The sequence below is a fragment of the Moschus berezovskii genome, chromosome 20 (genome assembly GCF_049115385.1).
Source record: "Moschus berezovskii isolate FMDL1 chromosome 20, NW_MosBer_1.0, whole genome shotgun sequence".
In the NCBI taxonomy this organism is placed as follows: domain Eukaryota; kingdom Metazoa; phylum Chordata; class Mammalia; order Artiodactyla; family Moschidae; genus Moschus; species Moschus berezovskii.
In genome coordinates, this window is record NC_142479.1 from 65713776 (window position 1) to 65736080 (window position 22305).

At 56.0% G+C, this 22305-nt stretch overlaps 1 protein-coding gene across 11 annotated transcripts in view; it reads right to left on the reverse strand.

Annotated features, from left to right (window-relative positions):
• Positions 1 to 222: 222 nt before the first annotated feature.
• The window catches only part of SEPTIN9 (septin 9), a 181468-nt gene continuing 159385 nt past the window's right edge, over positions 223 to 22305 (reverse strand). For 9 of the 11 annotated variants that reach the window (XM_055408484.2, XM_055408486.2, XM_055408485.2 and 6 more), the window contains 9 exons: positions 12878 to 13069; positions 12109 to 12237; positions 11675 to 11756; positions 11258 to 11395; positions 8753 to 8870; positions 7882 to 7977; positions 7497 to 7593; positions 3120 to 3171; positions 223 to 2018 (listed from right to left, as the gene is read on the reverse strand). In XM_055408484.2, coding sequence (XP_055264459.1) covers positions 1883 to 2018; positions 3120 to 3171; positions 7497 to 7593; positions 7882 to 7977; positions 8753 to 8870; positions 11258 to 11395; positions 11675 to 11756; positions 12109 to 12237; positions 12878 to 13069 — 1040 coding nt within the window. In that variant the 3' untranslated portion in view covers positions 223 to 1882. Of the gene's footprint in view, positions 2019 to 3119; positions 3172 to 7496; positions 7594 to 7881; positions 7978 to 8752; positions 8871 to 11257; positions 11396 to 11674; positions 11757 to 12108; positions 12238 to 12877; positions 13070 to 13230; positions 13364 to 22305 lie in introns of those variants that run through there. The other 2 variants (XM_088829304.1, XM_088829303.1) reach the window with 2 other exon arrangements.

Below are 22305 nucleotides of genomic sequence, written 5' to 3' on the forward strand. Positions count from 1 at the left end.
GCCTTCAAAGCCTCCTTTTAATGAATAAATTAAGACTCTCTGTTCGCTTTTCAATCATCCCCTTAAATCAGTGCTTCTAAGTCCCTGAAACCTTTCTTCCTCCCAAAAGGAGATGAAACAATTCCCCAGCGATCACTTCCACGCTATCTTCACACTCATCAAAGGAGCGCCATGCTTTCGGGGTCAGAAAAGAGAAAAGAAAAAAAATTCCCCACTCGAGTCTTCAGGGTTTGCATTTGGAACATTTATTTCAGGAAATACATTTTCAACACTTTGTTATTTATACAAAAAGAGACGAATTTCTCAGGAGGCACATAGCGAAAGGCCACTGTGGAACAGATCCCAGTGAAACTAACAAGTTTTCAAAATCTGGCTACAGAGAAGGAAGCGATGGCGTCCCAAGACGGGCCGGCTGGACTGGTCCACGGCCGGGACCCCGACGCTGGCGACGGACGCGTCCTTCGACATCTTGGTTTTGGCAAAAATGGCAAGTCGGCAAGTAAACCGTTTCCGCTAAGGGGTCCTTCCTCTCTTAGGTGGCGAGGGAGTAAACACACGAAGCAATGACCTACACACACACATGCGCGCGCGCACACACACACACCAGTCGGTCTGCACCCACCCCTCCCACCTTTTCATGGGCCGCATTAAGCCAGCCTGGAGCCTGCAGACGGTCACAGATCATTGTCCCGTGTCTGAGCTCCCTGGCCCGGGGCTGTAAGGACGTGGAGCCCGACTGTGGGCCATGGACACCTGACCCCTGATCAGTCCCTCTCTGGGGTCTTTATGATGGCCTCTGGGGGTGGGGGAGGTGCAGGGCCCAAGGCACATCAGGGTAACACACAGTCAGGCTTGCCTGGCCTCCCACCTCCTGGTCATGGTGTCAGCCAGGCCTCGGTCGGGAGGGCTGTGTGTCTGGGGCGGCCAACTGGGCATTCACTTAACCAGAGCATCTTGGGCCGAATGGATGTCTAAACAGACAGACAGACACACTTCTCTGGTCACACGGGGTGGGGACAGGGCTGGCACCAAGCCCACGAGAGTCACTCAGAGCGCCCCCAGCTGCAGTTCACAGCCCCCCGCCGCCCCACTTCCTTCTGGCACCTGCCAGCACTTCACATCCTCCTTAGCTCCTCCACCAGATTCACTCGCTTGGACCTTCCCAAAAATCAGGGTGGGCTGGGGTGCATCTTTTGCTTCCTTTGAATCCTCAATCAAATTCCAGCAGGGGGGTGGGTGGGGGCGGGACATAACGGGAGGCGAAGACACATCTCCCTGCTCTCCACCTTGTCCCAGTTCCCTGCTCGAGGGGACAGCTGGGGAGAGCGGGTGGCTTGCGCGGACGGCTGAGATAAAGGCACTTTCTGCTCCAGGACAGGCGCGCGGGCGGGCAGCAGCCAATGGGCAACTTGGGTCTCATGGAATGAACTGCTCTCCCCTAGGGGTGGGCTCAGGGGCTCCCCAGTGTTGTACAGGGAGGCAGGGGCAGGAATGGTCCCCAGGTCCACCGGCAGGGTCCCATCCTCCCGCGGGCACCACCCCGCCATGCTCCAGGGGCTCTAAGAGCTGGGGCCACTCCTGGCCCCAGGGAGCTGGGCCTGGAGTGGGGGCACGGTCGGGAATTGAGTCAGTGGTCCTCGCGCCCCTTCTGGACCTCAGGGACGGCCAGAGAGCCACCCCCAACTCCGAAACCCCCCCACCCCCAGACCTGGTCCCCGGAGTCAGTGGGCTAAAAACAAACATACTCAGAGGGCACTCGTCATCTTGTTACTTGGCAGGTGTAAAGGGGAGGAGATCGAGGACACAGGGAGAAAATTATATAAAATAAAAATGGGGCGGGGGGCGGTAAAGACTCGGGGCAGGGTCCCGGGGCGGGCGGCGTCTACATCTCCTGGGCTTCGGGCGCCTTCTCCTCGACGCCGTTGGCCACGGCGCTGCTGCCCTCGTGCAGGCGCTTCACGCGGTAGGCTTCGAAGTGGATGGTGCTGGTGATATCTTTGATGTTCTGCATGTGCGTCCTGGGAGGGGCATGGGGGAGGGGTCACGAGGGGGGCCAGGGGTTGGGGCAGGGGTCCTGCTCACTCAGCCTGCCCTCCCCACTCCCAATCCCCGGGGGCGGGGTTCCCCAGCACAGCGCTTTAGCCCCACCAAGACAGACCAAGCCTGCACAGGAGCATGTGGGGGTGAGGAGATGGATCTCCATGGCAACCCCAGCCACTCTCAGGACCACGGGTTCCAACACAGCCCCTTTTCTGTGTCATCTCAATCGCCAGTTCAGACACAGGCTGAGCGCAGAGGCCCCTGGCGGTGCGCAGGGCTGGAGTGTCCTTGCTCTGGTTCAGAAGAGCCGGGGCAGCAGCCAGGTGTGCTGGCAGGCAAGGGGCAGTGGCCTGCAGCAGGCAGGTAAAGAGCCTGGGGGTGGGGGGTACTGGTACCCCTGCTAGTCATGTGTTCAAGCGTCCCTTCTCCATTGACCATCAGGGCAAGTTTGGAAAGGAGGTGTCAGAAGGGCCCGAGATCAGAAGGGCATCCTTCCACAGCCAGGCTCTCCAGCACAGGGCAGTTAGCTCCTGGAAGCCATATCCTCCCCCAACTTGGAGGCCATGAGAGATGGTCCCGTCCCTCCTAGTGACTTCGTCTCTAGCATCCATCCTGCCGGCTGAGGAGCTGGGAGCCCCTGGCACCCCGGAGGGAGCCCCCATTGTCTCTGCTCACCTGCCCAGGCCCAGGCCTTACCACCTGGGTTGAGGACAGGCTCCTCCCGCCTGGGCTCAAGGAAACTGAGGTGGGGCCTCCAGCAGGTCAGAGGACAAGAGGTGGAGCCCCCAACACATGCCCAGCACCCGAGACCTCCTGGGGCTCAGGCTGCAGCGATGCAAACTCAACCCTTCCCCAAGTGAAAGGAAAAAAGATTTTCACTGCTTGCTTCATTTCCAACAAGGCATTTTAAGACAATGGGGCCCCAAGGAGGAAGGCAGATGGGTGGGGTGCGCTGGCTGCTGCTCAAGACCTCCGCTGGCTGGCCCATCACCCTCGCCCACCGCCCGCAGCCCTGATGGAGGCCCCTTCTGGGCTGTCAGCCCCTCCCCACCCAAGCACCGGACATGCCCGGCTCTCACCTGATAAGGAGGTCCCGCAGGTAAGCAAACTCACAGTGAGTGGTGTTCTCGACTGCAGAGGAGAGAGGGAGCTTTCAGATCAGGAAAGCCCCTCCCGGCAAGGCTGGGCGGGGCAGGGGGGCCACAGGGGAGCACCGGGCACCTCAGCTCCTGCCCTTGGGGAGATGGCACTGTCACCCGGCAAGACAGCTGCGGGGGACAGAGCGCTACGCTAAGCAGGAGGCGGCCCGCTGCTCCTCCGGGGGGTCCAGGGGAGACCTGAAGATGACAAGGGCGCTGGGGTTTCTCCCCCACGTGCTCAGGACACACGCAAGGACACACGTGTGCAGAGGTCACGCACTGGGGATGACCGCTCGCACTGAGCTCAAGAGCCAGCAAAACTGAGTTCTAAGCTGCCTGGGAAGGTGCACACGAGGAGCCCCTCGGACTGCTGAGCACAAGCTGAAGACAGCAGCTGGCTCTGGGCATGCGGGAAGACGGGCAGGGAGGGGTCCCCACAGCACCCCGGAGTGGACTGGTGATGCCCAGTGCTGCATGAAAACTGCCTGCCTGCTGTGTGGTCATCAGCTGCCAGTCACCTTTTAAAGGGTGGTGAGTGGCATCACCTGGACTCAGGGAGGCTGTCCTGTGAGGTTCTGTGGGGGCGTCCTGCCCACGGGAAGGAATCCCCAATTTCCACGCACCCTACAGGAGAGCGACTAAGACTTCTCATTTGTGATCGTAGGGAAGTGGGGCTCAGAGAGTGAAAAAAAAAAGCACTCTGCCCAGCTTCCACGGCCCATGAGGCCTGGCTCCCAGGTCCAGGCTTCCCCATCCCAGGGCAACAGGGCCTTTTTCAAAGTTAAAGGGTCGATACAGCCAGCAGATAGATGGGGAAACAATGGAAACTGAAAGACTTTATTTTTTGGGACTCCAAAATCACTGCAGATGATGACTGCAGCCATGAAATTAAAAGACGCTTGCTCCTTGGAAGAAAAACTATGACCAACCTAGACAGCGTGTTAAAAAGCAGAGACATTACTTTACCAACAAAGGTCTGTCAAGTCAAAGTTATGGTTTTTTCAGTAGTCACGTATGGATGTGAGAATTGGGCTATAAAGAAAGCTGAGCGCCAAAGAATTGATGCTTTTGAACTGTGGTGTTAGAGAAGACTCCTCAGAGTCCCTTGGACTGCAAGGAGATCCAACCAGTCCATCCTAAAGGAAATCAGTCCTGAATATTCATTGGAAGGACCGATGCTGAAGCTGAAACTCCAATACTTTAGCCACCCAATGCGATGAACTGACTCACTGGAAAAGACCCTGATGCTGGGAAAGCTTGAAGGCAGGAGGAGAAGGGGACGACAGAGGACGAGATGGTTGGATGGCATCACCGACTCAATGGACATGAGTTTGAGTAAGCTGTGGGAGTTGGTGATGGACAGGGAAGCCTGGCATGCTGCAGTCCATGGGGTCGCAAAGAGTCGGACACGACTGAGCGACTGAACTGACTGACAGTGACAGCCGGCGGCGGGGCCAGGGTGGCAAAAGGCCAAGTGCCCCACCCCCCAACTCAGGCTTCCCAGGTGGCACTAGTGGTAAAGAACCCGCCTGCCAATGCAGGTAGACATAAGAGATGCGGGTTTGATCCTTGGAATCAGGAAGATCCCCTTGAGGAAAGCATGGCCATCTACTCCAGTATTCTTGCCTGGAGAATCCCACGGACAGGGGAGCCTGGCGGGCTGCAGCCCATAGAGTCACACAGGGTCGGACACGACTTAGGTGACTGAGCATGCATGCACACCCCCCACTCCCATGCCGAGCCCTCCAGTGCTCTGATTGGACTTCACCTGCTTTGTGCCTGGGCTCAGCCCTCCACACCCCCCTTCCTCTCCCATCCCCTACCCTGCAGGGCTGTGCCCACAGCAGAATCCTCTGCTGGCTGACTCTCATGCACCCTTTCCATCTAACTTGGAGAAGCACTAAGAGTAGAGGGAAGAACGGGGCTCTGAACCTGAAGTGACTGTCTGACCACTGCATCCCAGAATTGGCCTCTCTGAGCCTCCATTTCCTCATCTGTAAAATGGGCATAATAACGCCTCCCACCTCTCAGGGATGGGAGAGGATGAAATGAGTTAACTGTGCACTTTATCACATCCGCCCTCCTCTGAGAACATTTGGGCAGCTTCCAAGGATGAGTCAAGAACCTCAGGATGGTGGTGCGCAACCCAGGAGGAGGAGGAAGAGAGAACTGGGGCTGGGGGGTGGGGTGGGGATGAGGAGAGGCACAGAGTGGCCCGCTCTCTGGTCAGCTCTCAATTCACAAGGTCCCAGAGATGAAAAAAAAATGTCACCAATGTTGGGGAAGTTCAACTATTCTAATGGCAGAAACTGCTTCTGGGACCTCATGAAGGCTGCTGGGAAATCAAAGCCACTCCCCGCCACCATCTTTACAGGTTCCGTGGTGCTGTTTCTCATCACCACCCTCAATGTGGGCTGGCAGCACCACAGCAACGCACAGTTCATTCAAAGCGCAGGATCCAGGCCAGAGCAGGAGAGCGGAAACACAGAAAACCAACCTCCCTAATTTCCCAACAATTTCCCGACAATTTCCTTTACCGGCTGTAGGCAGGACCCAAATTGGCCACCAGAGGGCAGCAGAGGCTATCAGAGGCGGAGCTGCCCTTCCCTGCCCCTCCCCAATGGCCCTTTCTTTTTCTTTTTCCCTTTTTCAAATGTACTCGGCCTGCGCCACGTGGCGTGTGGTATCTTGGTTCTTGACGAGAGATAAATCTGTGCCCCCTGTGGTGGAAATGTGGAGTCTTAACTCCTGGACTGCCAGGGAAGTCCCCCCCACTGGCCCCTTCTTAACCCAAGTCCTCCAACACACTTTACAAAAAGGTTTCTAAACAGCAGGATTTCAGGAAGAGGAGAAATGGAAGGGGCAGGGCCAAGACCGGATGAGCCCAGGATGAAGCCTAATTGAGACATCTAGGCGGGACAGGGAGGTGAGGGGATTTAACAGTAATCCAGGTAAAATGAGCCTGGGAGTGCTCCACTAGATCCGTTTTCATTATATCATTTACTGCTAATACAATGAAAGTATATGAAACATGAAAGTATCTGCTGTCCTGAAAGCTCCGAGGATCTCTGAGACTTTCTCTGATTTCACTAAACTCTTGGCACATGGTGCTCACTTTATGGATGGCAAAAACGGGGCCGAAGGGATGATGGGACATGCCCAAGGTCACGGGGACGTGCCCAAGGTCATGAGCTGCGTGTAGGATGGGGTGGTAGCAGCTGGAGTTGAAAGCAACTGCTGAATTCTCTGCTTCCTTCTCTATGCTGGGCCTTTCAGCCAAGTGAACAAGGAGCAAAGCGGTCCATTTTAATCTGTTCTAAAGAGGGAAGGACAGAACAGAGAGAGGGCGAAGGAAACGCCCAGGCCCACCCCACCTAGGGTCATGGCCACCTGTAGTGGGGTGGATAGTGTCCCCCAGACGTCCAGCTCCCAACCCTGGGCACCAGTGAATGGGACCCTGTTTGGAAAGAGTCTGTGAAGGTGTAACCAAAGCAAGGATCTCAGGGACTTGCCCGGTGGCCCAGTGGTTAGGAGTCCACCTTTCAGTGCAGAGGATGCGGGTTTGGTCCTGGCTGGGGAACGAAGATCCCACATGCGGGGCTCCTGAGCGCCACAGCGAAGACCCGATGGAGCGATAAATAAACACATCCACCCCAAGCGGGGATCATCCTGGACTTAGGGGAGCCCTAAGGTCAGTGACAAGTGTTCTCAGAAGAAGAGAGACACAGGAACACAGAGGGAGGCAGAGCAGAGACCGCAGGGCCGAACCTACAGGCCAAGGTCAGCCGGCAGCCACTGGGAGGGCACAGTCCCCCTCGAGGCTCCAGAACACTGAGGATGAACGTCTGTCTTAAGCCACCCCATCTGTGCTGGTCTGTTGCAGAAGCCCCAGGACATGAAGATGTAGGGGTCCTGGAACTCCCAGGGGGCAGGGAGTGGGGAGGGCATCTGGTTCTCAGCTGGACAGAGCTATATAGCCCAGCCCCTTCCCCAGGCCCAGAGAGGTGGGGTGACTTGTCCAGGGTCACACAGCATGCCTGGAAAACCCCAGCACCAGGACCCTGGCAGAGCCCATCATACCTCCTTTCTGCCTGGATGTGGGGGGTTGGGACGGAGGCACGGCTCCGTCAGCTAATGGCTGTGGGCCCCGGACAAGACACCTAGCCCCTCACTTCCTCCACCAAGCAGGAACCGCGGGAGCCCTTCCTGTGGCCGAATGGGCAAGAGCACCAGGTCAGGCCCGGCGCACAGCCCCAGGGGCGGAAGCAGCCTCCCTCCTGACCCGTCTGGAGGCCCCGGCGCCAGCGCAGCTGTTACCTTCGATGGTGCCCCACTTGGTTTTCCTCCCGAGGATCCTCTTCCCGTTCACTTGGTACTCGTGGTCACTGCCCACCACGGCGAACGGGATCATCTCCTGGGGGAGGGGCAGGAGGCACTGCTCACTTGTGCGTGCAAAGGCCGGTCCACTCCCTGGGCCCCTGGCAGGAGCTGCCCTGAGTCGGGCCCCCAGCACTGAGATCCCTTGGCCTGAGAGGGCTGCACGGGGACCCTCTGGCTCCGACCCCTCCTAGCCCAGATAACACTTCCTTTTGGCTCAAGACCATCCCACCTGTTTTCCTGGACCCCTGGAAAGACCCCCACCCATGTCCTCTAGCAGGAAGTGAGGGGCTTCTGGAAACAGCAGTCTGGTTGGTGCACTCACCCGGAATTTCTCGTTCACCAGCCGGTCCTCAGAGTCCTCGTCAAACTCCTTCTGGGGGTACACGTCAATGCCATTGGACAGCAGATCCGCAGTGATCTGGGGGTCCAGAGGGGAGATAGGTGGGCACCGTCCATGCAGCAAACTGGACCAACCCACTGGGATCTGCCCATGCTGTGACCTCCACAAAGCAAGTGGCCCCAGGCTCAGAGTCAGGGGTGGGCTCTGGGGGGCTGGTAACCCTGATACTGTGCAGCTCTTGTGCTTCTGGAGTGGAGGAGGGGCAGCTGCAGACCTGCCTGCTGGGAGACCGCAGCCGCCCAAGGGACCCGGGGTCACCATCCCAGGCACGGGGCATCTCCCTGTCCTTGCTTTCCAGCTCATCACACCCCCAAGAAAATCACTCAGGTTTGCCGAGTCCTTCCTGTCCTGAACTCCACCTGGAAACCCTCTCACTGCAGCGGCCCACACCTGCTTGTGTCAGACTGTCACCAACCACCCTTCGCAGAGACAGCTGCCTGTATGGATGGTGATCAGTGATAACGTCCCCGTGAACAGCTGCTGTTTCTGCCCTGAGCACAGACAAATGCCCGGGTGCAGCTTTGGGGGCTTCCTTAAATCCCTGGACCTAAGGGATTGTGGGTGGAGCTTTGGGAATTAAGAGTGAGGAGTCTCCCCGCTCAGAGGCAGAAGCTCTACAGGGGCCCAGGGTTCACCCTCCTGTTCGGACAGCAGTCCAAGTAGGACAGCAACTGGGAAAGAAGCGACCATCTTTCCCTGGATGGAAACTGTCTTCCATCTAATAAAAACTGGGGATTTTGTCTCATGGCCTTGCTCCCACCAAGGGGGATGGCAGGCAGAGGTGGAGCCCTACCCGCTGTTTGAAGTAGACCCTCTCCTCCAGGGTCAGCGTGTCAGCCTTGGCGATGACCGGGACGATGTTGACCACTTTGCTCAGGCGCTTCATGAACTCGATGTCCAGGGGTCTGAGGCTGGAGCAGAGGGACACGGATGAGGGTGTGGGGGGAAGAACTTGGAATGGGGACAGAAACACGGAAAGGGGGCCTACTCCTGCCTGGAGGGAGCTGAGGGGAGGCCCCCAGGGTGCCTTTGGAGCTCCCAGGTGGGTGTATGCCAAGGTCAAGGCTGTGGGCTGAGCACCAACCAAGGCGCTGGCGAGGGACAGAAAAAGGATAAGAATCCCGGGCCACACTGAACTGGGGGAGGGAGGGCTGGGGGGCCAGACCAGCTCTGAGCAGCCTGGGGATGAGCTCCCAAAGCCCCCAGTGTGTCCACTGGGATAAGGGCTGCCACCGGCTCAGAGGGCCATCAGATTGTGGGGCGTCACTGTCGGGGGAGATGGGCGCTCACTCAGCCACATTTCCCGGGATGAGCTGGGGGCTGCTGTCCGGGGCGTCCCCAGCCCCTTGCCCACTGACTCCAGGTGTCCAAGGTCTGATGCGGGGAAAGGCTACTCCCCGGCTCTCCCTCACCCCCGACCCCGACCCAAGACCTGTTCTCAGCAGCTGCGCAGGCAAGGCTGCAGGACTCCTGAATGGCAGGCACCGCCTTCCCACCAGGAGCAGAGCTGTCCCCGCACATAGTAGGTCACAGACTCGGTGTGAGGGTGAGGCAGGCCCCAGGAGGATGTCTGAATGGTGATGGGGAGAAGCCGCCTCGATCCCCCGGGCCCGGGGTCTGGGGGAGGGGATGGTGTGGCGGCCCGCTGGGTCACTGCAGCAGCAGCAGTGCCCACCCTCAGCCCCCTGCTTTCAGCATCGTCTCGGTGGAGCAAAGCCTGGACCAGCTGCTGTGGGACCGGCTGAGCCCCCCGCCCTGCGCAGACCCTCGCTGAGGGTGGCTTGGGGACTCGCTTGGTTTCCCACAAAGGCCCCCAGGTGAGGCCCGCGGGAGCTGGGTTCCTTCCTATAACCAGTGCCTGCGAGGCTGGGCCCCCAACCCTGGGCTTCCTGCTTCTAATAGAACCAGGTGTGGAACAGTCAGAGCCAGAGCCTCAGGCCACGGTGACAAGCCGGACCCCGGACCCAAGAAGCCCCCCTCTGTCTACCCTCGCTGACCCCCCTCCTTCCCACGTCCTGATTCAGGACGAGCCCTAGGGCGTCAATCACGGGGTGGAAAGACACCTACGGGTATCAGGTGCAGATGGAGCCACAGGAAGTCAAGGACAAGGGGTCTTTGAGGCCATCCAGGGCCCATCTGGGGCTTCCCTGGTGGCACAGTGGATGAGAATCCGCCTGCCAATGCAGGGGACGCGGGTTCAATCCCTGGTCCGCGAAGATTCCACATGCCGCGGAGCAACTGAGCCCATGTGCCACAACTGCTGAGCCCGCACGCTGCAACTGCTGAAGCCCTGTGCCCCAGGGCCCATGTTCCACCACGAGAAGCCACTGCAACGGGAGGCCGTGCGCCACAACAGAGCAGCCCCCGCTCGCCGCAACTAGAAAGACCCCGCACCGCCAAAAATACATACATAAAATTTTTAAACATGGGTGTGTTTTTAAAAGGGGCTTCCCAGGTGGCCCAGGTGCAATGCAGGAAACGCAGCTTCAATCCCTGGGTCGGGAGGATCCCCTGGAGGAGGGTATGGCAACTCACTCCAGTATTCTTGCCTGGAAAATCCCCATGGACAGAGGAGCCTGGCGGGCTACAGTCCATGGGGTCGCAAAGAGTCGGAGATGACTGAAGCGACTGTGCGTGCACACATACACACACACACACGTTTAAAGAAAAAAAATAAAAAATAACACTGGCCTTACTCATATGCACAGTTAACACTCTAAAAAATCAAAGAGCCCATCTGCCCTCATGAGGGAGACCAACCCTGCTCAAAGGAGGAAAGGAGATCCCCGACCTCTGCTCCAGGGCACCCACCCCATGCCAGCCTCACTGACTGGTGCGTACATCTGCAGCTGCAGATGGCACTGGCAGGAGAAAGCAGCTCTCTCCAAGGCGGCCTCGACTAACAGTCCTCCTCCAGCCCTGCCCGGGGCCAGGCCCGCTGCTCTCTGAGCTCTAAACCCTCCTGGGTGTGTGTGTGGGGGGTCCCTGCTGGGGTCTGTTATCACATCATCAGCACTCTGCTTATGGACTAGCGACCCGCCCGGAGCAGCGGGTAAGTGCTAAAGACACACGGCTGGAGAGTCTCTGCCCACCTGCCAGGCTCGCCAGAACGCCTGCCCTGAGGAGGCACAGCCCAGGCTCCGGACCACCCCGGGCCCAGCTGGTCCTCCGCCCTCCCGGGCAAGCTGGATGTGGGGAGCAGGTGGGTGGGACGCAGTGTGGGGGCCAGAGGGAGGTCGGGGGCACCCAGGCTGCAGCCCGCGGCCCACCCAGCCCAGAATGCGCCGGGGACACGTACGAGTGGCCGGTGGCGGGGATAAAGTACAGGCAGCAGTGCACACGGGTGTCCGGGATGCGCTTCTTCCGGTTGATGTTGACCTCCTCTTGCAGGTACTTCTCGTACTGGTCGTTGATGAACTTCATGATAGGCTGCCAGCTGCATGGAGGGACCCAGTCAGCGAGCATGCAGCCCCCACCGCCCCAGCTGGGGGAGCAGCCTCCTGCCCCTCCCCATCCTCACCTGCAGGTCCCAATCCCCCAAGTCTCCGCCCAACACCGGGAAGTGGGGGGTGGGGTGGGTACCACCTGAAATCCTGAGCACAGCAGAGACCTGAAACAGCCTCCCAGGCTGACCTGTGACCCCGGGGGTGGGGGAGGGGCGAGATTCCCAGCAGCCCCGCGAGGGCTCTTCTGCCCAGGGCAGCGGTCCCCTCACCAGTTCTCATTGTTGATGTGGTCCCCGAAGCCCGGCGTGTCAATGACTGTCAGCTTCATGCGGACGCCCTTCTCCTCAATATCTGTACACAATCACAGCCCCCGCCGAGCTCAGGGGGGGAGACTCGGGACCTGTGCACATAACCGTCCCCCACTGGCCAGGCTGCCCGACCAACCCTGCCCCAAAGAGGCTTCCCTGTAGCGCCCCAGGATGATGCCAGGGAGATGCCAGTGTACAGCAGTGAAGTCCCCTGCCCATGCTTTTTGGTGGAAAACTCAGCTGTCTCCAGGGTGCTCTGACCAGGGCCTGCAGGGATCCTGGAGAGTGTGCCTGACCCCTCGCCCTCCCCCCAATCCACTGAGTCTCAACATGCCCAAAGGTGCCCCGAGGGACCTGACTCGGTACCCCTCCCCCAGCCCCCGCCCAGCTCTCACCGTGTGTGATGGACTTGATCTCAATGGTCTTAGGGATGCGCTCCTCCGAGGTGGGTTGCACTGACTTCCGGCTAATCTTGGATTTGAAGAGGGTGTTGATCAAGGTGGACTTTCCCAAGCCGCTCTGCCCTGGGGAGAGAACAGGGCTGGTCAGCAGGGTGCTCTGAGCGCCGGGGAGGTGGCGAGGCCTGGGCATCATCCCCCAGCTCTCCTTGGTGGGGCTCCGGGTCAGGAGGCGGTCAGGAGGCAGGAAGGGCTGGGTGCCTGGGCAGTGGCCAAGCTCTCGCTGTACTGTGTGGCAGAGCAGGACATGGGCCCATTGCCTTCTGACCACAGGGTGGTCAAACTGCCCCATGCAAGGTCCTGGGGCTCCCAGGAGGAGCTGAGATGCAGACAGCGTTGGGAAGGGAAAGTGGGGGCTGGCCCCTGCAGTGCGATCCACCCTTAGCTGTGGGACATACCAGGATCCACGTGAGGCTTGATGGAAAAGCCTCACAGATCCCCCTACCTTGGGACCCCAGCAGGGTGGGTCTGTATCCCTCACCGCCAGACCACCCACACTGCAGGGTTCCGGTCCAAAGCCCTGGGGGCCGGGCTCCCCACTGCTGAGGATCACCTCAGTAGAAGAGTCCACACGCTCATCTGTCCTGCAGGCCAGGCCTGTCACCCCGTTTTACAAGAGCCTGTGTGGCCGGCAGGGGCAGAGCAGGGGGGGCTTTCTTGAGTGGCTCTCGGTGGCTCACTGCCTGGATGGGAGCAGGGGACTCACCCACCACCATGATGTTGAACTCGAAGCCCTGCTTCATGGCCTTCCTGCGCATCTGCTCTAGGATGGAGTCGATCCCCACGTAGCCGAAGTCCACAGGGGCCTTCTCGTTCCGCGGTGCGGGCGGCTGCTTGAGTGTGGCATCTCTGGGGGTGTCAGCCATGTCGCCAGTGCTGCTGGGAGCTGCCTCGGTGGCTGCGGGAAGAGGAGCAGTTGCATTAGGGGGTGGCAGGGGACACACGCAGGTGGGGGAAAATGAGGCTCAGCTGCCCAAGAGACCCCGGAGGAACACCCCAGAGCCAGATCCCTCGGCCCGGGCTGTCCTGCCGCCGTCTGCCTGGCCCACAAAGCCTCACCCCACAACTCGAGTCCTGAGCCAGGACAAAGGAGAGGACAACCTTCTGAGGGGAGGACGGACGGAACCAGCCGTGGCCAGTCCCAAGCACCTGCCGGTGGCCCCAGGCCGGCGGGAGTGCTGAAGGAGGGGTGCTCTTTGGCAGCTGGAGGGCCAGGATGCAGAGCTAGCTCCTCCGGGCATAGTGGTCCCTGGGCGACGGCAGGAAGGGGAGGGCCCGTAGGCAGCACCTGCGGGTACTGCCCCCTGCCTCCCACCCCAGGCTGGATCTTCTCTCTGGCCGCCCGGCACCTGTGGGGCCCCACACCCACAGCCCAGGAGGCAGTTTTGCTTTCAGGTCTGCAGACGGGCAGATGGGACTGAGCTGCTCAAAATAACTCAGGCCGCTTTGGTCTACAGGTCAGAGCCTTCCTCCTGTCCTCCTTGGCTGCCCTGAGAGTCCACGTGACCCAGCTGGAGGCCTGGTGGGGGTGGGGGAGATGCCCAGAAAGCTCCCAGCGGGGACCTGAGGGGCGCCTGGCCTACAGGGCTGGTCAGGGCTCTCAGGACCGTGGTGTGCGTTCCCCACGAGGGTGGGCCGCATCCCAGTGAGCCTCCCCCACCAGACGTGCACACCCAGACCACACCCTTCCCCGACAGCCCTCCCCACCCCCTCCCCTGCCCCCGCGGGTCCAAGCTCTTCCCACCCCCTCTGCCGGCTAAGAAGGATTTTCAGCTTCATCCTGCCTCCCAGGAAGGATCACAGTCTCTTCTCCAGGGGCACCCCGAGCTCACGGGAAGCGACCACCCAGCGAGTCCAAACACTCCCCCTTTGCCCGCGAGCCCCTCCCACAGCCCTCAGGGAGGGAGTGCTGGTGGTTTCCAGTGCAACAGCCCCCTCCCCAGGTGCCCACCTCTCCAGGGAGCATAACCCACTGGGAGCCTTCCCAAACACACCCTCCCACCCATCCCCTCCTGCCCCTGCCAGGAAGGTCACTGCTGAGCTTTCAGATAAACTGCATTTTGGTTTCCTGGGGAAATAACCGGACTCCACCCCACCCACCAGGTTGCACCTCTGCAGCTACCTCCGTCTTCAGGAGCCTCCGAGGGAGTTGAGATGGGGGCCAGCACCCTATCCTCCTCACATGCCCAGGCCAGTAAGAGAGGAAAGATTACTGGCCCCGTTAGCTTACAAATCCCAGAGATTGGGGTGTTGCTGGTTTATCCCCAAGTCAGTCACTAACGTCCCCCTATCCTTTGCCGGGAACAGACAGAGACATTCCTGCTTCAGAGAACAGGGGCACTGAGCATGGAACGTAACACATATAAACAAGGCCGGGGGCCGCCTGGGGGTCCACACATCTCTCCTAACAACAGGCTGACGCTGGAGGCTTTGGTTCCACGACCCACCTCATCCCATCCCCAGGCCAGGGAAAGGCAAAGGGCCCAGGAGGCAGGGATCCCCCTATTCGACCGCCACTGGGGGGCCTCCTCCCTGCATGGCCCGGAAGGAATTGCCTCTGCTCAGAAACACTCTGCCCCGGGCTCCGGCATCGTTAAATAAACAAAGACCAGAGCTGCATCTGGCCAGAACATGTGGCTCTGGGGCTGCTTCCTGGAGACAGACATGGGACCCTGTCTTTCGGGACAGCAGTTCAGCCCTGCCCCACGTGACTGAAAATTGCTTCCATCTGTCTGCGGGTCTGGGAGTCATTCTGCCCTGGACTGGGCCAGCCCCCCCCCGCCCCCCCCCACATCTCCCTCCATCCCTCACCCCCTCCTGAGCAGCACAGGGTGGGGAGGGGGGTTGGGGAGTGGGGAGCGCCCCCTGAACCGCCCCCACTCCTCTCCATGGGCTCCAGGAGCAGCAGAGAGAGGCTCCAGCCGGCCCCTCCATAGGCACCAACATCCCCTGCAGAAACCAAAGCGAAACCCCCTGCCCACCAGGGCCCTGTTAGAGAAGTAATCAGAGAAACGCCGACAAACACCATCCTTCCCGCTGAGATAAGGGCCTGGCCTTCTGCGCAGGTGAGGATCCACCCCCCCACACCGAGGCCCCTCCTCTGGGAGGTTCCCTGGTGGGCAACCCCCACTCTGTCTGCCCGGATGGCCGGCAGACACGGGACCCTCCCACTATGCCCACCCCAATAGGAGGCTTTGGGGTCTGCCTTCAGGACCCCCACAGGGGAGTGTGGAGGCCCCCAGCAGTCAACCGGCCCAGAGATGCTTTCTGGGAAACTCGGGGTTTCTGTGACTCTTGCGGCCTCGGGGACTCTAGCCAGCTAGACGGGACAGTGGAGACGGGTGACTCCAGCACCGCCCAGCGAGGCAGCCATGTGTGCCACTTCTTAGAAATTGTGGTGAAATTTACAGAACACAAAATGTACCATCTTAACCAATTTGACAGGGAGGCCTGGCGTGCTGTGATTCATGGGGTCGCGGAGAGTCGGACACGACTGAGCAACTGAACTGAACTGAACTGAACCAATTTGAAGCGTGCAGCTCAGGAGTGTTAAGTCCATTCACGCTGTTCTGCACCCGAGCTCCTAACTCATCTTGCCAAACTGAAACCATTCCCGATGTGCGTGAATTATCGCTTTCCCATTCTGTTTTCTGTCTCCATGAATTTAGCTACTGTGCACGCCAGGTCAACAGAGTCACACAGTATTCATCCTTTCGTGACAGGCTTGTTTCACCAAGGAGAATGCCCTCGAGGTCGGCCCACGCTCTGGCAGGTGTCAGGATGTCCTTCCTTTTGAAGGCTGAGTGATATTCCACTGTATGGATGGACCACATTTTTAATTCATTCATCAATGGACACTTGGGTTGTTTCTGAATTTTAGCTAGTGAACAGAGCTGCTGGGAACATGGTATGCAACTATCTCAAGACCCTGCTTTCAAAGCTTTCTGAAACATTTTTGACCCAGTGGGAATGCTGAGTCAAATGGTAGTCATATTTTTAATTTTTTCCAGAACCACCAACAGTTTTCACGAACATGACATCTGAGCACTTAAAATGCAGCTAGTCTAACGGAGGAACTCGGTTTTTTATTTCATTTAATTTTATTTCATTTCACTTTAAAGAATGCCACATGGCAAGTGGCAACTATACTGGACAACACAGAATTCTTGTCTAACCTACTCATCTTACAAATGGGGTGTGATTCTTTTCTGAAATGCACTGGAATCGGTCTGGCCAACTGGAGGCCGCCATGAATTTAGTCCTGTAACGTCACATTCACACCTGTCCCCCCAGCAGGCCACGAGCTCCAGTGAGGATGGCAGTGACGTGTGTGGATCCCCAGTGAGCCTCCAGAGCCCTACGGGGGGGGACACTCAACCAATACTGAGTGAATGGGGTCTTGGGGGAGACCCTCAAGGCGGGGGACAGGGAGGAGGGGCTCTGCTGTCCCGAGCTGCCCACAGACGCTCCACGACAACAGTCAGACCCACCTCCAGATCTGCCTTCTCCTGACCCATCCCCACCCCCAAGACCACCGTCCAAACCACCTCCTCCAGTGACTTCTGCCTACGGCTCACTCTCTTCCCTGTTACCTCGGTTTCTGTTTCATACCCAAACGTTATCAAATGCTATTAATAGGAAAAAGGAAGTTCTTAACAGAAAAACAAGAAGTTTCACATTTACATCCAAGACGACTTTCACTATAGCCTCTGCACGCAAACAGAGAAAGAGGGAGCTGCCCTCTTTAAAAGTGGGAAACGCATGTTTAGAGAAGTTAAGTAACTTATGCAAGGACACACAGCACCACCAGCTGCTACTGTCCACTGCTCCTACTTGGGAATCCTTGGGAAAGGGGATGGAGGGGGCAGCAGGACTGCCATAGACTCTCCTTCCCAGAGCCACACTCTGAGGAGGGATGCCAGGTTTGCTGGGGTTTGTGTGTGGGAGGGTGACCCCTGGGACAGCCTCGCTTTTGCTCCACTGGGTCAGCCACTCTCTCTCAGGCCCAGGGCGACATCCCTGCCTGCCACAGTGCCACCCTCCTCTGGGATTATGGCCCAAGTGACCAACTAGGCGGGGGTGAACTTACATGCTGGTTTACACCCTCCCTCCAGCCTGATCACTTTCTTTACCGCGGCAAAACAGACTCAAGTTACAACCCCTTTGACCATGTTAAGTGTTCATGTTAGTGTCATTAATTACATTTACGATGGCATGTAACCATCACCACTATCTACCTCCAAACACGTTTATCATCCTGATCAGAAGCTCTGAGCCCATTAAACACTACCTCCCCTTCCCCTCACCCTGCAGGCTCTGTTCTGTCTCTGTGAATCTGGCTCCACTAGGAGCCCCATATAAGTGGCATCATACTGTATCTGTCCTTTTGTGTCAGGCTTCTTTCACAAGCATTATCTCATCGAGGCTCCCCCCTGCTCCATCATGTGTCACAATTTCATTCCTTTTTATGTCTGAATAGTATTTCATTGTTTATCCATTCATCCATCAGTGGACACTTAAGAGGTTGATTATGTTGAATTCTGATTATGATGAATAATGCTGCTGTGCACACGGGTGGACATGTGTCTGTTACAGTCCTTGCCTTCAAGTTTTCTAGTATCCTGCCTAATTATCAATATTAATAGAACCCAGCTGGTGCCCAGAAAGGCCACGGTTTGGACAAGTAGGTAACATGGTCACCCTACAGTCAAAGCGAGGGGCAGTGCCCCCTGCAGACTTTGCAACTGGGAACCAGGGCCTCGGATTCTCACTCTGACTCCACGTGGCCGTGTGTGAGTCTCTCCACCCTGCTCTTCACTCTCTGATTTGACTTTGCAAGATCTTCAAACCCAAGGTTGTAGCTCGATCAGTGGCACCCCCAACTCCTAGTCCAGGGGGTGGCACAAAGCAGCGACTCAAGAAACATCTAAAAGGTCACCCCCAACTTCTAGGCCAGGGGGTGGCACAAAGCAGCGACTCAAGAAACATCTAAAAGGTCGTCCACCAGTGGATGAAAACACAGACAATGCGGTAAATCTACACAACAGACTATAAGCCCTTAAAAGTTCGTCTACCCATGGACAAGAGGACAGACAGTGTAAATCTACACAACGGACTATGAGCCATTAAAAGCACTTATGTCCTAGATGAATGGATATGAAGACATGGTATGTGCATATGGTGGAATATGACCCAATTAATGAAATAATACCACATGCACCTACATGGATGGACCTAGAGACTGTCAAATTCAGTATAAGTCAGCAGAGAAAGACAAATATCATAGCCTATCTATCACTTATATGTGGAATCTAAAAAATTGATTGACCTTATTTACAAAACAGAAACAGACTCACAGACAAAGAAAACAAACTTAATACCAAAGGAAGAAGAAGGGGTGGTAAATTAGGAATTTGAGATTGGCAGATAAAAATTACTTTAAATAAAACAGATAACAAGGTCTTACTGTATAGCACAGGGAAATATATCCAATATATTGCAATAAACTAAAATGGAAAATAATCTGAAAAATAATGTATAAATGTAAAGAATATGTGTGTATATATATACATGGAACTGAATCACTTTGTTGTACACCAGAGGGTAACCCGACATTGTAAATCAACCGTGTGTATATGTATGCTAAGTCGCCTTCAGTCATGTCTGACTCTTTGCGGACCTACGGACTATAGCCCGCCAGGCTCCTCTGTCCACGGGATTCTCCAGGCAAGAATACTGGAGTGGGTTGACGTGCCCTTCTCCAGGGCAATATTCCTGACCTGGGAATCGAATCTGGGTGTCCTTTATTGCCGGTGGATTCTTTATCGCTGAGTCACTGGGGAGGACCTGTAAATCAACAGTACTCCAAAAAAAAAAAAAAGCCATTGACATATACATACTACCATGAGGAAAAGAGCTAGTGGGAAACTGCTATAAAGCACAGGGAGCTCAGCTCGGAGCTCTGTGATGACCTAGAGGAGTGGGGTGGGGGTAAGGGAGTGAGGCTCAAGAGGGAGGGGGTGTGTATCCATATGGCTGGTTCACCTTGCTGTACAGCAGAAACTAACACAACACTGTTAATCAACCATGTTCCAATTAAAAAAATGTTTAAAAAGCACTGATGTCCTGACACGCTCTAACAGATGAACCTTGAAAATAGTATGCTCAGTAAAGAAGCCAGACATGAAAGGCCACATATGGTACAAGTCCATTTAAATGAAATGTCCAGAAGAGGCAAATCCATTAAGACAGAGAGCAGATGGGGGCAGCCAGGGGCTGGACCATCACGCCTATGGGACTTCCTTTTGGGGGATAAATAAGACTCTGATGCTGGGAAAGATTGATGGCAAAAGGAGAAGTGGGTGGCAGAGGATGAAATGGTTAGACAGCATCACCGACTCAATGATGGGCGTGACTTTGAGCAAACTCTGGGAGACAGTGGAGGACAGAGGAGCCTGGCATGCTGCAGTCCATGGGGTCAGAGCGGACACGACCTAGCGACTGAACAACATTTTCTGAAACTAGATACAACATTGAGAATAAGCCCCACTGATGCACACGCTAAATGGGTGAATTGTACAGGGTGGGGATTCTATCTCAATGAGCTGTTATACAAAGACAGAAAAGTCGCCACTGGTAGAGATGGATTGAAAAGAACCCACTGTGCCCAGGAGTGCCCACCAGCCAGCTGTACAGCTTGTGGACAGCTGAAGTCAGGATGCCCCCACTCAGGCCTAAGGTTCCTGTGCCCCCCACCCCACCCCCCAGGCTGTCCAGCTGCACAAGCAGCCCCGGCATCTCCCAGCGAGTACATCTCCCAGCGAGTACGTTCAGAGCAGCGGGAGGAAACCTTGGCAGTGTCTCTCTGCAGGCCTCCAATTTGAGCCAGGCCTGCAACCCTGGTGGGTGAGCCCCTGCCCCCTCCTTCGCCACAGGAGTCTGTAGGCCCGCCTTTTCTCAGGAACTGATGGGGAGGGGGTTGCTCTTAAATCGGGGAGGAAGGGGTTCCATCCTCTTCCATCCGCATGCCTTCACAGGGGGCTCTAGGTTGCAGCCCTGAGCCAGCACCAGCTTCAGGCTTCTGCTCCGAGGGACAAATTCTTCCCCCCTACCCTGGGGTCTGTGGATCGCTGTCTGTGGCTGGCTGGGACCGGGACAGTGGGACACACATCTAGCTGAGATGCAGCCACCAGAAGGGAGCCTGCAGAGGGTTTATACTTCATTGCAGCCCTGGGCGATCATGGGTGGGGGCCCAGCAGGTTTGCAACACCCAAGGGTCACTCTTCTCCACTGCCCCTCCCTGTCTGTCCTGCTGCCCTTCCTGTAGCCCAGAAACAACCCTGAAGATTCCACTCTCTCCGAGCATCAGCCTCCGCTGCTCGACATTGCTCCCAGTCAGAGCAGCACCCGTGTCACAGCCAGGGACACAGCCCAGGACCAAGCCCTCAGGGTAAAGCCGACTCAATGCCCCTTAACCGCCCCCCGATCCTCCCCAGGGACACAGGCACCATCATCCCCACAGACCTTGCTCAATCATCGCCCACAGTGGCTGAGCAGAAAGCAAGGGTGACCCATCTATGGACACCCACGAGAACACCCAACAGGAGCCAGCGTCACCAGGCAGATCCGGGCAGCCCCATGCAGAAGCTTGATGTTGAGGGTCACAGGGACCTGTCCACCACATGCTCTTCCTGTAGGAAGTGCACCCCACCCCCGCCCTTGATGAAGCCTTCCTCCCCTGTCCCACCCTCGTCCAGGGGCTTCTCACTCCTGCCTTCACTATGCACACATGTACACCTTGGAGACGTAACTGTCCTAGAAAAGATGCCAAAGAGCTGGGAGAATCACACTCTCTGACTTTAGACGATATTATTGATACAAAACTACAGCCATCAAGACAGTATGGTACTGGCATAAAATCAGACACATAGATGAATGAAACAGATTATAAAGCCCACATATAAATCCACACACTTATGGTCAATTAATCTTTGACAAAGAAGGCAAGAATATACAACAGGGTAAAGACAGTCTGTTCAATAAGTGGTGCTGGGAACACTGGACAGCTACATATAAAAGAATGAAATTAGAACATTTTCTTATGCCATATACAAAAATAACTCAAAACAGATTAAAGGCCTAAAAGTCCAGAAACCATAAAACCCCTAGAGGAAAACATGGGCAAATACTCTTTGATATAAATCATAGCAATATTTTTTGGATTTGGCTCCTAAAGTAAAGGAAATAAAGCAAAGGTAAACAAATGAGACCTAATTAAACTTAAAAACTTTTTCACAGTAAAGGAAATCATTAATAAAATGAAAAGATAATGCATTGAGTGGGAGAAAATATTTGCAAATGATATGACATACAAGGACAGGGAAATCTAGCGTGCTGCAGTCCACGGGGTTGCAAAGAATCAGACATGACTGAGCGACTGAACCACAAATGATGTATAAGGGATTAATATCCAACATATATAAACAGCTCATACCATTCAACAACCTGATTACAAAATGGCCAGAAGAACTGAACGGAAATTTTTCCAAAGAGGAGATGCAGATGGCCAACAGGCAGAGGAAAAGATGCTCAACATCACTAATTATCAGGGAAATGCAAATCAAAATCACAAGGATATATCACCTCACACATGTCAGAATGGCTATCATCAAAAGGAACACCACAAATGCTGGCGAGGATGTGCAGAAAAGGGAATCCTTATACATGTTCATGGGAATGTAAATTGGTGTAGACAGTGTAGAACAGTATGGAGGTTTCTTGAAAAATAAAAAACAGAACTATCCTATGACCCAGCAACTCAACTTCTGGATATATATCTGAAAAAACCAAAAACACTAACTTGAAAAGATACATATACCCTAATGTTCACAGCAGCATTATTTACAATTGTTGAGTTGTGGAAGCAACCTAAGTATCCATCAGCAGATGAATGAATCCAGAAGATGTGGTAAACACACACACGCAAAAGAATATTACTCAACCATAAAGAAAAGAAATGTTGCCGTTTGCAGCAACATAGGTGGACGTGGAGGGCATCATGCTAAGTGAAATAAGTCAGACAGAAAAAGACAAACACTGTATGAAATCACTAATATGTGGAATCTAAAAAATACA